Source organism: Dipodomys ordii, unplaced genomic scaffold (genome assembly GCF_000151885.1).
Source record: "Dipodomys ordii isolate 6190 unplaced genomic scaffold, Dord_2.0 Scaffold35, whole genome shotgun sequence".
In the NCBI taxonomy this organism is placed as follows: Eukaryota; Metazoa; Chordata; class Mammalia; order Rodentia; family Heteromyidae; genus Dipodomys; species Dipodomys ordii.
Window position 1 is genome coordinate 12,302,563 of NW_012267251.1, and position 15,261 is coordinate 12,317,823.

The 15,261-nt window shown below is 43.3% G+C and overlaps 1 protein-coding gene across 1 annotated transcript; it reads left to right on the forward strand.

Moving 5' to 3' along the window:
* The first annotated feature begins 4,433 nt into the window (after window positions 1-4,433).
* On the forward strand, window positions 4,434-10,134 carry LOC105986442 (C4b-binding protein alpha chain-like). Its single transcript, XM_013017344.1, has 4 exons — window positions 4,434-5,066; window positions 8,097-8,267; window positions 8,873-9,048; window positions 9,613-10,134. The coding sequence occupies exons 1-4, from the start codon at window positions 4,979-4,981 to the stop codon at window positions 9,766-9,768; spliced, it is 591 nt and encodes a 196-aa protein (XP_012872798.1). The 5' UTR covers window positions 4,434-4,978; the 3' UTR covers window positions 9,769-10,134.
* The last annotated feature ends 5,127 nt before the right edge of the window (window positions 10,135-15,261 follow it).

Sequence of the window (15,261 nt, forward strand, 5' to 3'; positions counted from 1 at the left end):
ATCTATAATCTTAGCTACTTAGAAGGCTGAGACTTGAGGATGGTGTTTTAAAGCCTGCCCACGCAGGAATGTTCATATTAATATTCCATTAACCAGCAAAAAGCCAGCAGTGGAGCTATGGCGCAAGTTGTAGAGCACTAGCCTTGAGCAAAAAAGCTCAGTGACAGTATCCAGGTCCTAAGTTCAAGCCCAAGCTTTTGCTTTTCTGTATGCATAATATGCTCCAATAAAAATTAAATAAAGGTTATGTTTGGTGGTGATACTTGTCTATAAGCCAGCTAATTAGGGGGCAGAATACCCAGGAAGATCAGAGTCCTAGGCCAGCCCAGGCAAAAGCATGAGATCCTATTTGAAAAACAAACTAAAAGCAAAAGGACCTAGAATGTGGCTCCAGTGGCAGAGCACTTGGCTAGCAAGTACAAGGTTCTGACTTTAATTTCCAGTACTGCCCTCCCTCCTCCCCCCACCAAGTGGATCCTTTGTGGTTTGGGGAGGAAAATGCCAGGCTTTCTCATTATTCATAATATCTAAGCACCCATCAAATAGTTTTCTCATGACAGAATTCATTTATACTGGCTGCCACATTTTGTCTTTTTACAATCATGTATGATATGCAAAAGGCTAAATGTCACTAATTACATGGGACAGAAGTTTCATTCATGTTGTTTTGGCTCCTTCTGTTGGCTCATTAACTTTACCTAGTACAGAAAAGAAAAATTTTTGAGTTCTAGACTTTCCTTTTGGTGCTTTTTTACAGTTTATTTTTCTGTGGATACTTTTATCTATTCATTATTCACACACACACACACACACACACACACACACACACACACACCTGTCCATGATTGATTGTAGTCATAACTACTTGAAAGCCTATATATGAATTTCAACATTTGGATAACCTGTAGAGCAGTCAAAAAAGAAACAGAAGTAGCAGAAGGAAGAGGAGGAGGAAGAGGAAGAAAAAAGGAGGAGAAAGAAGAGGAGGAGAAGGAGGGATATAAGGAGGAAAAGAAAGAACAAGAAAGGAAAAGAAGAAAAGCTTGAGATGTAAGATATGGATAGGCAAAATTTTTTAGACTTAACAGTAAAAATACAATCCATAAAAGGGAAAATCCACAAATTATACTTTATTGCAAGTACCATGGTCCATCTATAACCATGGGAAACACAGCTATAAAAATGAAGTTTGTTGATACTCAGGACGATGAATATGAACATGGTTATGAATAAAGTGAGCTCCAAATAGAATTGAGCCAGATCAGAAGGACTGTAATCCCCAGTGGCATCTGGCTAGAGGTTACACACCGAAAAGACTGCTCAGAATGTTAATTCCATGACAGGTCTTTATTGCAAGCACATTTCAATTGTTTTCCTTTAAATAAGCAGCCACTGGGCTATTTGACTTGCAGGTGATAGAACCTTCTTTTCTGTCTGGTTGCCTTGAAGGTGGGGTGCCGGGGAGATTGTCTATAAGCAGCCTCTTCTTTGGAAACTTGTTAGACACTAGAGTAACTCTGACAGCACACTGTCAAGCTTTATAGCAACTGTGAGAGAACTGGGAGTATTTCAACCACAGCTTCTGCTGAAGTCCTAACTCCAGCTTCCGGAGGCCTTGCTTCAATCACAACTACTCTAGGCAACTTATACCCACTTTGGAAGATTCCCACTCCAGGCAAGACAAGCCACAAGCCTTTGTGAACTCTCGATGATTCTGCTCACCTGGTAACCACCTCTCATACTGAAAAGGGGGCGGAGGAGCCTTCCCAGTGATTCAGGGGGAAAAAAGCCTGTGATTGGTGCAATGCCAGGCTTGCGATTGGCTGTTAGGATCTGAATGTGAGCTCTCCCTTGGTGCTATCCTTAGTTCCAAATTGCTGGTGCTCTTTGGGAGATGATAAACACTGCGGGGTGGGAATCTCACTGGAAAATGTGAGTCCTTTCAGGCATGCTCTGAAAGTTACCCTTGATCCCTGATCCTTTCTCTTTCTCTGTTTCCATTCACCAGGAAGTGAATAGCTTCTTGGTTTCCTCAGCCATGAAGTGCTGCCTCAAAATGGGCTGAGAAACATGGAGGCAAGCAACCAACCACGAACTGAAACCATGAACCGAAATATATCTATCCTCCATAAAGTTGTTTCTGTCACATAATCTGTCATAGTGGTGCAAAAAATTATAAACACAGACGTGGTATGAGGTCCACCCTGGGAAGGCAGAGCAGACACCTCCCTACCTCTTGGCTGTTTCCACCCACGATGTGTCACCTAGGCAACCGGCACATCTGGAAGCAGCCACCTCCCCCTCCTGCTAGGTTACATCCTGGGCCACCTCTGGTCACATGCCTCCCATCTGACCATAGGAGGGTCCCAGGCCCTGAGGTCACATCCACATCCAATGTGGCTACACCTTTCGGCCTCTGCACCATGCACGGTGAGAGGCAGTAGTTTGGTACATAAACTTCTTTTCCTGCCTGAATAGTGCATGGTGTTCTCTTCATTGGCTACCTAATGAAACCCACCTACTTCATAGGCCTTGCAAGTGGGTGTTGTGATTGGTGGAAATGGAAGGCAAGCCCAGACGCACCGCTGTGATGAGTAGAATTACAATGCAAGCACAAGAGGGCAGCACACCTTTTCAGTTTAAGAAGAAAGCTATTTCTCTCATTGTGTTATTCCAAAAGGCTTCTCCTGTGTGCTTTCTTTCCTCTTCCAAGCTCCGAGTGTTATGTTTGCATTAGGCCAAGACATGCTTCTCCTGAGTGGTCTTGTTTGTCCAGTTATGTCTTTATCGCAAGTAGAGTGGTGGGCTGAGTAGAAGAAGCCCTGAGCTTTCAGAGGCACCTGGCTGAAGAAGCTAAAAGCAGCAGGAGGTAGCTCCTGAGCACTATAAGCCACTGAGACTCCTGGGGCTACAAGCTCTTGATTCTCTCAGAAGCTATAAGGTGGCTGAAGAGACTTGGGGGTGGGGGGGAGGGGTGACTGGGAACCAAGCCTGCCAAGACTACTAAAAACTAAGGAAGTACTCAAGAGATAAAAGGAAGTGAATAGAGAAGGCTCCAGAAGAGAAGAGATTAACAGCTGAGACCCTGAGTCAGGATCACTGGAAAAATTCCACACTTCCAGATCCAAAGGTCAGCATCCAAGCATCCCAGCATCCAGACAGGGAGAGTTTTGCCTTAGTTGTCAGGTGCAGGGGACACAGACTTTGGGGCTTGAGGCATCCTCTGACCTGAACATCATCTAGAGCCAAAAGCCTCTAGCTTTGAAAGCTTAGAGTCACAAGTCTCTAAGTTTCTGATGTTTGAACACCTGGCCTTTAGCCCTGAGGAGCTTAGGGCTGCCAACATTGGGGAATCTACCTCTAGCTATTTGTGATGTTTTCACTCTAATGGAGCAAAAATGTCCCACAGTCAGCCATACATGACAGGATGAATGAGCTGAATTAATGTTGATATTCACTCATTCAGTTGTTCTTGATGTTTTTCCTGAGATGATTTGTGGGAAGAAAATACTGTTTTTGAAGGAGTAATTAAAGGTAGCACTGTAGCTAAGTTTTGAATTATTTCTTCTCAATATTCAGGGACTTGGATTTGTATTTTGGATTTGCTTTACCAAGCTCAACATGTTCATGATGAATCTTTCTGCTTCCTGTCTGCCCCAGAAGGTTGAAATTTGACCGTACTAAAGCCAATAGCACATCATAAGGATCCCGTTTGTTTCTGGCAGCTAAGCACTTTGTGTTTTGAACTCCTATGACCTTTGTTTTGCAGCTGATCTGGGAGGGAAGGTTGGTTCCAGGTAACTTCCTCAAATTCATCTTCTTTTAGTAAACATCAACATGGTTTTCGGTATCACTTCCCATGAAACATAACAGTGATGCACTTACACTACTGCCTCCCACTGCTTTTGTCAGAGATACACCACAGGGCGACTGCCCTTCTGGCTGATTGGACACTAAGCGGATATTTTTAGTTCTACAGATTCTTCCTCTTCATTGGGCCCATGCACTCTGACCCGTACCTCCCAGGACTTCGAGTACCTCTGCCTCCTCTCTCAGCAGATGACAGTGGCACCAACATGTAGTTCATTAGATGACTTGCCAAGTCAGGAATAACAAGGCGATTCCCTTCCTGTATTGACTGAGCAGTTTTGAAAGGTCAGTCCGTTTTTCATGAGGGCTTTCAAAAAAAAATACACACAGATGTGTTTTTTTTCTCTTCCCCATAAGGTTTGAAAATTTCTACAAACAATCTTTTCCATCTTTTTTGTTCTTTTTGTTGGTCATGGGGTTTGAACTCGGGGCCTGGACACTGTCCCTGAGCTCTTTTGCTTAAGGCTGGAGTCTACCACTTTGAGCCCTAGGTCTACTTCTGGCTTTTTGGTGGTTAATTGGAGATAAGAGTCTCATGGACTTTCCTGCCCGGGCTGGCTTCAAACCTCATTCCTCAGATCGCAGCTAAGTCAGAGCATTGATTGAGTAGGAAATCCTTCTCCGAAGGACTTTCTCTTTCATTGTAATACCCAGACTTCAAGAGAACCTCAGACACAGCTTTACTGCATTTAAGATTTGCTTTCTGGGTGTCCCTCCACCCCCACGCTTGTTTTGTTAGACACCAATGCATTGTTTCTGTTTCTGGAAAGTCCCACTCTTGCAGTGAAGAGATGAGTGCTACATTGCAAACACCCCCAGGGCTCCACGTGGTTTTTACTCCTGACATGGGGGTTTGATGCTGAAGTGGGACTGTCAAGTGTCCTTTCATTGGATTGATTCTGGAAACCACTGTTCTGCTCTGTTCCCATGGGCTGCTTCCTGACTAAGAGGTCACTCTTGACCTGATCACCCGCTGGGTTCAGCTGCCACTGACCGCTTCACATCTGACTCTGGACGACCCCACTCCAAATCCACTGTCTTTCCTCTGAGTATTTCAGGTGGGATCTATGCCCTTTCAGCTTCTGCTGGTACACAGTCATCGTTGGCCATGAGGCTTATTATGCCTGGGAGCAGCTCTGCATCTCTGTGCCTCCTTGGAGTTCTGTCCTCGCTCCTGGGCCCGGCCAGCCTCCTTGGTGAGTAAGGCAGTTTCCAGTGCCAGGGCACCAAAAAAGCTGAGAATGGGCAATAGTCAAGGCAGAGAAGATCGAGTAGACCACTCAATGGCAAATGCATTCATTCCACATTAGAAATTTAAAGAGATAGTTGCGCTGTAGTCATTAGCACTAATTTGTAGGAGGTATAACGTCATTTTATTACTGTCAGTTACTTACTAACAATTAATGAACTACTTATTTTACCAATGGTATAACAAATACTTTATTAACTTCTAATTCAGTAATTGATAGGTTTAACACATTTTTTAAAGGTTTAAATACTTTTATGTATATGAGTATGATTGAGAAAGAACAATGTTTGGTTACATACCTGCATATCTACTCTGCTAAATAGGGAAGAATAAATTACCATGTTTCATTTTCTTACAAATTTATATACAGAAAGGATTAAAATTCCCTTCATGTGTTAGCCTGTGCCATTTTATTTTTACTAATTATTGTTGGTTTTTACTATCTGCAAAGCAAATGTGAAATAGTAATTATTGGCAGAAATTCAGAAAAAATTAAAGAGAATCTAAATGCATTACAGTATCAAATTTCTCTGTCAAGTCATAAAATGTTATATAAATCTAAGGGTTTTTTTTGCAGTTTGATCATTTTTATTATTTAAGTATTAAGTATAGAATTTCCCCATGATTCTTTTCTCTAGAAGATTCTAAAGCACACAGCAGTCTTGGGTTGATGAGTGAATGAGGCTTTGGGATTCTGGGTGTACACAGCATTGTGAATTTGTACAACCAACACTAATGTTTCCTTAAGATTCCTCTGTTGCAGATGCTGACATGTACATCTAATGGGCCTTCCAGGTAGCAAGTGTTCTTAATGGAGTCAGATTGTGGCTTGTGTAAAGAAAAACGAGTTCGAGCCTTTCACTAGCTGTGTGACCTTATGTATGCTGTTTGACCTCCCTAGGCTTCTCTTTTCACATTCGCCAAATGGAGTTGTTGAGAGATTACATGAATTTATACTTGTCAAAGCTTAAAGCAAGGGGCTGGGAAGATGGCTCAGTGGTAGAGCGCTTGCCTTGCATGCATGAGGCCCTGGGTTCGATTCCTCAGCACCACATAAGCAAAAAGAAAAAAGCCGGAAGTGGCGCTGTGGCTCAAGTGGTAGAGCGCTAGCCTTGAGCTGAAGAGCTGAGGGACAGCCAGGCCCAGAGTTCAGACCCCACGACCGGACCCAAAAAAAAAAAAAGCTTAAAGCATTGCCTGGTATTTAATAACAAGTGGCTACACATACTTTTTTTTTTAACTTTTAAAAAAAGTTGGCTTAGAGCCGGGCACCAGTGGCTCACGCCTGTAACCCTGACTACTCAGGAGGCTGAGATCTGAGGATCACAGTTTCAAAGCCAGCCTGGGCAGAAAAGCCAGTGAGACTCTTATCTCCAACTAGCCACCAGAAAACCAAAAGTGGCACTGTGGCTCGGGTGGTAAAGTACTTGCCTTGAGCTGAAGAGCTCAGGGACAGCGCCCAGGCCCACAACTGACCAAAAAAAAAAAAAAGTTGGCTTGTAGTTATATGGGAATTTGATTGTGAGCTACAGAGAAGAGGTCGAATGGGGAGTCTTTATTAGAAAGCTGGCCACTGTGAACAGACGCATGTCCCCCCAAAACTTGAAGCCTCAAATACACTTAACACTGTTAGAAAACCCGAGCCATGAGGGTAGTAGAGAAAGAGCAGAAAAGCAATCTCAACAAAGCTGCTCAGCTGTAATGGAGAGTTGAAGTGGGATGCCATGGTGACCTGAGGAGAGTCAGGAGACACAAGGCCTGGTACAAAATGGCAGCTGAAGAGTCCTAACGAGGGTCATGGTCAAGGGGCAGGGTCACAGGGAGCTGGAGAGTTCCAAGAGTCTCCCAAGTTCATGGTCTAGGACTGGCAGGTCCATAACCTATTGTCCACGTCCCTGCTCCTGCCTCTAGGAATTCAGGCATGCCCATCATCAGAGGATGGAGGTGGGCCTCACCTCTAAGTTTTGGAAAGTCTCTCATCCACCAAGATGCCAAGATGGCACCAGTTAGACCCAGTATCCATATTTCAAAATCAGGCATATGGGGTGGTCATGGCGGTGGGGGAGAGGATTTCATTGTTGCATCTTAACTGTATTTCAATCCGTTTCCCTCTAAGAAATAGTGTTCCTAACAGGTTTCTTTTTTATATTTCATGGATCTATTTCAACATTTTTCAGTCTACTTTATGCTGTTCCTAAGATCACTGCTAGTCCCTGCTCACCCAAAAGCCTATCTGTCTTTGTAGTTTCTTTGGACTTCTCTCGTGTGTCTCCATTGTGATGTTTTGCACAGTTATTCATCCCCTTTCTTTCTCTAATCTCCTCTGTCCTATTCCTGAGTAATCTCTTAGCTCAATTCATATTCTTTTTAACCATCGAAATAACTCTGTATATGGGTATTGATCCTTACACATTTTTAAATATTAAAATGATCAAAGAATAGTTTTATAGAAGGCAAGGAGTCAATTCTGCCTCGCCTAGATTCATAGATGCGTGCCCAATTACAACTCAGCCATCTGATACCTCCATTTTGTGAATGTTGCCATCTTAGTTCGTGAGCAATGAAATATTGGGAGAAATAAAAGTCTTCCCTAAGCCCCAGCTTCTATAGTTTGATGTTGAACTGTCCTGCCTAGGCCCATGCATTAAAGGCTCCGTCCTCTGGGTGGTGCTATTGGGTGATGATTTCATCATCCATCAGAAGTAGGGTCAAGTAGAACATGCTGCAAGGGGTGGTAGGTATGCCTGGCTCCACGCTTGCACTTTCTGGGCGTGAGGGGATCCATTTGGCTCCATCATGCCCTCCTCCCATGACGGCCTACCTCTCCACAGGCCATCTGTCCTGGAATCTCAGAACTGGAAAATGAATCTTTTCCTAGTATGTTCCTTATCTCACGTATTGTGTTATAATGGGGAAGGCCTGGTGAATTTATATGAGTGAAACATCAGAAGAAAAAAGAATCTCTATTCCCAACCAGGTTGCAGTTCCCCTCCCAAGATTGAGCATGGACACTACAAGGACATTAGTGAACTTCTGTCCATCACCACTGTGGTACAGTATGAATGCAAAGAAGGCTATGTTCTGGTGGGAGCAGCCACAATGTCCTGCAGGTTCTCATATTGGTCATCTCCGGCTCCTCAGTGTAAAGGTAATCCATTGCTGGTGGCTACGGAAACTCTGCATGCTGCCGAGTGGCTCTGAAGTGGGCCAGATCCCGATGGTACTCCCAACCAGAGCACATTTGCCATTGACTCCTGCTCGAGCCTGAGGGAGGTTGGTCATGGATTAATTCCAGATATCCAAGACATAACACCCTGGGTTTCTGATGGCATCCAGGACCTCTCATGAGAGATTTGACCTTGCTATCAGACGCCTGCCCCCATGATGTGTTATGTTACTGTCAGTGCTCTCATTTTTCCACAGAACTGAGGTTTCTAGAGCAGAGAGATATCACTACCATGACTGTGTCCACAGTACTTCCCACACAAGTTTGCTAAGGCATGCATGAAATAATGCATGTGACCTGCCTAGACCCCAGCAGTGGCTCTGCACCATGCAGAGCATGCGTGGATAGCACATGTCCAGAAAGCACCAGCCCAGTTCGTGGTGATGGTGGTAAGATAGTCAGAGTGATCATGGAGTAGTGGCAGCTGCAGAGAGAATGAAACAATAAACACCAGCAGTATTGCTGGTCCCCTTTGCTCATCACCAGGAGTTATCTCTTGGCTAACGCAAGATCTGTTTTGATGATAGCTCTGTGTGCAAAACCAAAGATACTCAATGGAAAGCTGTCTGTGGAGAAGGATCAGTATGTCAACCCTGAAACCATCACCGTCCTGTGTGACCCTGGCTATCGGATGGTTGGATCACAGAAGATCTCCTGCTCAGAGAATAAATCTTGGAACCCTCCTGTGCCCAAGTGTGAACAGGTGAATGAGATACAGTGAATATTGTGTCACATGACATCTGAAAACACATTACAGATAATCAGCTTTATAAAAACAGGAGCAGTACTAATATGCCTGAAGGGATTGTCTGTTAGGATTCATGAATACAAGTTTACAGGGACTAGTTCGTACACCATGAGGCACTGTGCTGTTTCTGTTTTATAGCAGGGCAGGCTGGGTGTACTGTAGGAACTTATTAACAGATGTCCTAGTCCTGGAGCTCAGTATTTCCTCAAATACCCGATATACTCACTTTTATTTCTCCTTGGTCAGCAGAATAGACACCACTTGTTTCTTTGGATATTTTGGGGATTCCCCTGAGCTTAGTCTCCCTCTTTGCTTGATCTGATACCTCAAAGTGCACATGGGGAACACTTAGAGTCCAAATGAATGGGTTTCCTACTGATCCACCCTGGCTGGGCTTATCGCTCACCTTCCAGTCTTCCTTCTGCCATGAAGTGTCTTGAAAGAAGCATAGCCGCTTATGAGTTTGCAAGCTTTCTGAAATCATCATTCTTGTTTTTGTTTGTTTGTTTGTTCTCTCAGGAAATCCCTGAAGATCGTGATGTGGTGCTGGCAGGCAGGAAGTTCTTACAGTGTCTTCCAACTCCCAGAGACTCCAAAATGGCCCTGGAGTTACATAAACTTTCTCTGCAAATTGAAAAACTGAAGCAAGACAGAGACAAGGAGAAACTTACTTAACTATACTTGCACTCCTTTTTGCAAGAAAACAGAGGACAGATTTGCTTTTCTGTACCATTCTAGAGAGAGAAAAATGTCAGTTTATTGACTCTACCTAAGCCTCATCATTTTTTGCAATAAGTCATTGGGAAAAATTTGCTGATGGGCATAGTGATGGAATGTGGAATTATTAATAATTTACATTGTTATCTCTCTGCTTAACATGAGACATTTCTGGGTTTGCTGAGCTGGCTGAAATAACTATCTACCTTTAAGTTTCCTTTTGAAAATCTGTGTTATACAATATCTGTACCTATCTACCTATAAATGCCCAAATACCTATGAAACCTATCATAATATGTATGCCTTGAACCAGTTCATTTCCTACACTTGGTTGAGTTTTTCTTCCATTTCACACTATTTCAGAGATGATGCACAGCAACAAGTCCTATAACTGTGTTCCTGGGATTTTCTCTGGACCTCAGGTGCAAAATTTCATACACACTTAGTTTGTAAGAAATTATCAGTTATGGTCAATGCTCTTCTTTTATTTTGTGGTTGCAAATTCTCATTTCCCTCTCTTTGCTGCTTAGGAACCAATTTTTAGTTTGGTAAATACCCTTTAATATACTCACAGGTTTTGTGTGCATGTGAGTGCGTGCATGTGTGTGTGTGTGTGTGTGTGTGTGTTTTCTTTTGTCCCAATAGCTATACAATTTTTCATCACATGTATCTCCTGTGTTCTGTTATCTGTTCTTTTGGCATGAGCACTTATATTCCTTCCAACTCTTTACCAAAAATAACTTTGTGATGAGCTAATCTAGCCTTTAACTAACATGTAATATATTTTACTCTTTGTTCTTTTGTAAGCATAGTCTTTATGATAAAATGTATTTAAGAAGTATGATGAGGTAGGTGCCAATGGCTTATCTCTATAAACCCTAGAAACTCAGGAGGTTGAGATCTAGAGTTCCACAGTTTAAGGCCAGGTTGGGCAGAAGAGTTTGCTAAATTTCATCTCCAGAATAACCAACACAAAGCTGGACTGGAGGCATGGTTCAAGCAGTAAAGTGCCAGCCAGGCAAGCAAAGCTGAGAAAGTAAAGCCAAGCAAGCACAAGTCCCTGAGTTCAAAAGCCAGAAGTGACAAAACATAAAAAGAGAAGGGGAAAAAAAGGAAAAATCCTGACAGAGATGGTAAAGGAAGAGGGTGTGGTACCACATTCACCCAAAGCCATCTTTAACAGGAAGTAGAAGTCAGATGATACTTAAGACACTAAAACTGGGGTTTGGGGTAAAAAGCCCCACTCCCAGGGTTGCCCGTGTGACTGGATCTAACATGGATCCTTCCATGCCAACTAAGAACACTGGTCAGCCAGGTGCCTGTGGCTCATACCTGTAATCCTAGCTACTCAGAGGCTGAGACCTGAGGATCACAGTTTGAAGCCAGCCTGGGCAGGAAAGTCTGTGAGACTCTCATCTCCAATTAACCACCAGAAAACCGGAAGTGGTGCTGTGGCTCAAGTAGTAGAGCAAGCACCTTGAGCTGAATAGCCCAGGGACAGCACCCAGGCCCAGAGTTCAAGCCCCATGACCAACAAAGAGGAAGAGAGACAGAGACAGAGAGACAAAGAGAGACAGAGAGAGGAGCACTGGTGAATGGCACTCTTTGGAGCTTTGGCATACATTTGAGGGGTGAATAAGAAGTTTGGGGGCAGGGGCTAGAGGTATGTGTAAATAAGTAGCTCCAGCCAAAGGTGAACTCTGGTTGGTCATTATCTCAGGATGTTTTGCTAGTGTCCCGCCATGCTAAGACATTTATTGGGAAGAGGACAATTTCACAAGATGTTTACTCATTGATCCTGTCCTCTTGGGACAGGAAGAGACATGCTGAGAAAAAAAATACGTTAAAATTGGCCAAAGGGGACACAAAATGGAGTTAGTTAGACCAGCGAGTGTCTAGGGCCTTTCTCACACGTGGAAGAGCTTTTCACTGGAATGTGAGTGCCACAGGCTCCAGAGGGAGTGTGAGGGTTTTATCCAGGTGACCAAGCAAGGAAGCAGGATGTAAAAGGGGGTTCAATGGCCTTACAGTTCACTGGCAAAAGCAAATCACTTTAGAGACAAGGAAAGAACAAGCCTGTTATAGGTCTGGAGGGAGAGGAATCAGACTCTGTGGTGAACTACACTGGGAATACAGAAATTCCCAGTAAGATTTACACAGTCTGGGACTAGGCTGCTCAAGCCTATAGTCCCAGCTACTCAAGAATGTGAGATCTGAGAATCAGATGTGAGAGACTCTTATCTCCAATTGACCAGCAAAAAGTCAGAAATGGAGATATGGCTTAAGTATCAGCCTTGAGCAAAAAAAAAAAAAAAAAAAGCCCTGAGTTCAAGCCCTGGTAGTGAACAAACACCCTAAACAGTCACCAAGTAACTCATCTTTGAGTTTCTTGTGACCATCAATCAAGAGTTATTTCTCAGCTGACCAGCACAGGACACGAGGCCTATTATAGCAAACACAGATATAGAAGCAGAAACAGAGTTCAGAGGATGTAAGGACCAGAAATACCACAGAAAGGCTAAGTTTATCTCTAACAGAAACAAATTGAAGATTATTCTTACGATTCATCATTAAGCCAACTTGTTGACCAGTCAAAGTCTGGCTTAAGTATGATATGCTTACACATAGTATAATTTCTGCATTCCCTTATTGTATATGTTCCTAGAGGACCACTGTGTGTCAAGCACTATTCTAAGCACCAGCAGTTAGAGGAGTTGGACCATTAGAAAGCCACTAAAACAAAATGCAGTTATTAGAAAGAATGAAGTACATGTATACGTAGTGATACAGAAAGATATCTAAATTGTGTAACGTGGAAAACAGCATATGACAAAACAGGTAAAGCTGTATGATTCCATTTGTGTGGAAAAACTTCTTCTTGTCCTTTAAACATGCATACAGGCACAAGATCTCATAGTGATTATGTGTTCGGGAGATGACTAGGAAGAGAAAATATTAATTTGACATTTGTGCTACTTTCAATACAAGGATGTTTTTATAATATACTATGTAGATTATATACTACTAATAATAGTGTCATTTCTGTCTTTATAACAGTAATAGAGTACACTATAGTGAAATAATTGTGAATACTACAAAAATTATATTGGGATGGCCAGACACTGGTAGATCATGCTTATAATCTAAGCTACTCAGGAGATTGAAGATCATGGTTCAAAGCCACCCTGAACAGGAAAGTTCATCAGACTATTTTCTCCAATTAACCACTAAAAATCCAGAAATGGAGTTGTGACACAAGTGATAGAGTATCAGTATTGAGCAAAAAAATTAAGGAACAGCTCCAAGACCCTGAATTTAAGCCCCAGTACTGGCACACAAAACATTTATATTGGGCTACTTAAGAAAGGACAGAGAGAAGATAGTATCTGGAACAGGACATTAGGCCATAAGACAAATTAGCCCTCGACAAGAGGAAGTAGACCAGAGGAGACTGGGATGGGCGAATGGTGTACAGAGTTTGATAAAGACATAGAGGAAGAAGTTTTGAGCTTGGTTGTAGAAAAACGACCTCAGAGAGGAGACTAGATGTCACCATTTTTATAGAAAGGAAAATAATAGAATGGATGTAGGCACTCTTTGGTTGTTTATCATGGATCTTTGATATCAGCATCATCAAGGAGAGGAAAGGAAACTGGATGCAGGTGGCTCAATGCCTGTAAAACGTAACTACTCTGGAAGCTGAGATCTGAAGATCATGATTGAAGCCAGCCTAGGCAGGAAAGTCTGTGAGACTTTTATCTCCAATTAACCACCAAAAAGAGAACCAGTAGTAGAGCTGTTGCTCAAGTGGTAGAGTGCTCGCCTTGAGCAAAAAAGCTGAGTGACAGTGCCTTGGGTTCAAGCCTCAGGACTAGTACACACACACACAGCCATACATGGGCACTTGCCCATGTGCGTGTACATTCTCACACATTTGCACAAGAGAGGAAAGGTTACATTTCATGAAAGGCAAAGAAGACTCAAAAACGTAGTAAGAATCTAAGAACAACCTTATTTAAGAGAATTTCCAGAGTGTCAGAGGTGAGGGTTTGGGTCGAGTTGGTAACCACAAACACACCATTCTACTTAATATTATGTTGTTGTTTTCCAGAACTCCGCTGGCATTCCACTGCAGGTTCCCGACTCATTCAGGGTGAAGATTTTGCCATATTGATATGATAAAGGGATCAGAAACAGAGACATTTCAGCTAGTAATAAAAAGGCTGAAATGGTGCCCTGCCAATTCAGCTGGGGAAGGAAGGAGAGAAATCGACAGAGCACTTTGGTGGCTGATCTTGAACAAAAGATTAAGAATACATAAACTGTTAAGACAAAAGCTTGTGGTCACAGAATGAGGTAACTGAGTTTTACACTCTTTCTGGAACCGTCTTGGGCAATGACAGAGTCTAGAGAGGCCACTGGACAGGGTGCCCAGAGAAGAATGATCCTGGACGTGTGGAGCCCAAGGAACTTGAAAGGCCAGGTCCCGGTGTGTGTTTGGGGGGGGCACTTCCTGACCTTGTGTCTTGCACTTAGGAAGCCAGGCTGAGGGAGCAGGGGTGAGGGGAGAGGGACCACAGGGAAAGGGGTTGTAATTGGCAAAGCCTAATTCAGCTCCTTAGGAGTCCCTGGGCACTGCTATTTATTGCCACCCTAATCCCTGTGTAGTATGTACTAATGAGATCGCTGGGCCTCTGGAGATCAGGATGCCCTTCCTTAGCTCCTCCTTCTTATGACCTGAAATTCCATCACTGGCCTGACCAGTGTTTGAGGTCACCCTCGGGGAGAAGGACTGATATCTTTGCAGGAAATGATGCTTTTAAATTGTGGTGTTCGTTAGGTCTTGTTTATAGCCACTGTTTCATCTGTGCCCCTGGAAGATACCATAGCCAGGGAGCTGGAGCCTCCCCTCTCTAAAAGGTAGTAGCCCCTGAGGTCTAATTAACAGAAGTTCAGTTGCAGATATTTTCCCTGTCGCACAGGCCCTGCTTTGCAAAGCTTCACAACCCTCTTTATTGTCTACGCCCCTCCCCCACCCAGGGCTGCCCCTATTCCAAACCACAGAACTTGCATGAAAGAGGAACCTAAAGTAATTGCAATACATAATTTCTGTCTTTTATAAATAATGTGAGTCACGGGGATGATTAGAAGAAAGAGTATTCCTTTTCTTTTCTCGTGTGTGTGTGTGTGTGTGTGTGTGTGTGTGTGTGTACTTGTATGTGTAGGCCAGTCCTGGGGCTTGAACTCAGGGCACTGACCTTGAGCTTTTGTATAGCTTATTGGCAGTTAAGTGGAGATGAGTCCCATGGGCTTTCCTGCCTGGGCAGGGGGAATGGCTTGGAACTATGATCCTCAGATCTCAACCTTCTGCGTAGGTAGAACTACAAGTATGAACCATTGGTGCCCTGCTCCAGTATATTTTTTATTTTATTTATTTTTTTTGGGGGGGGG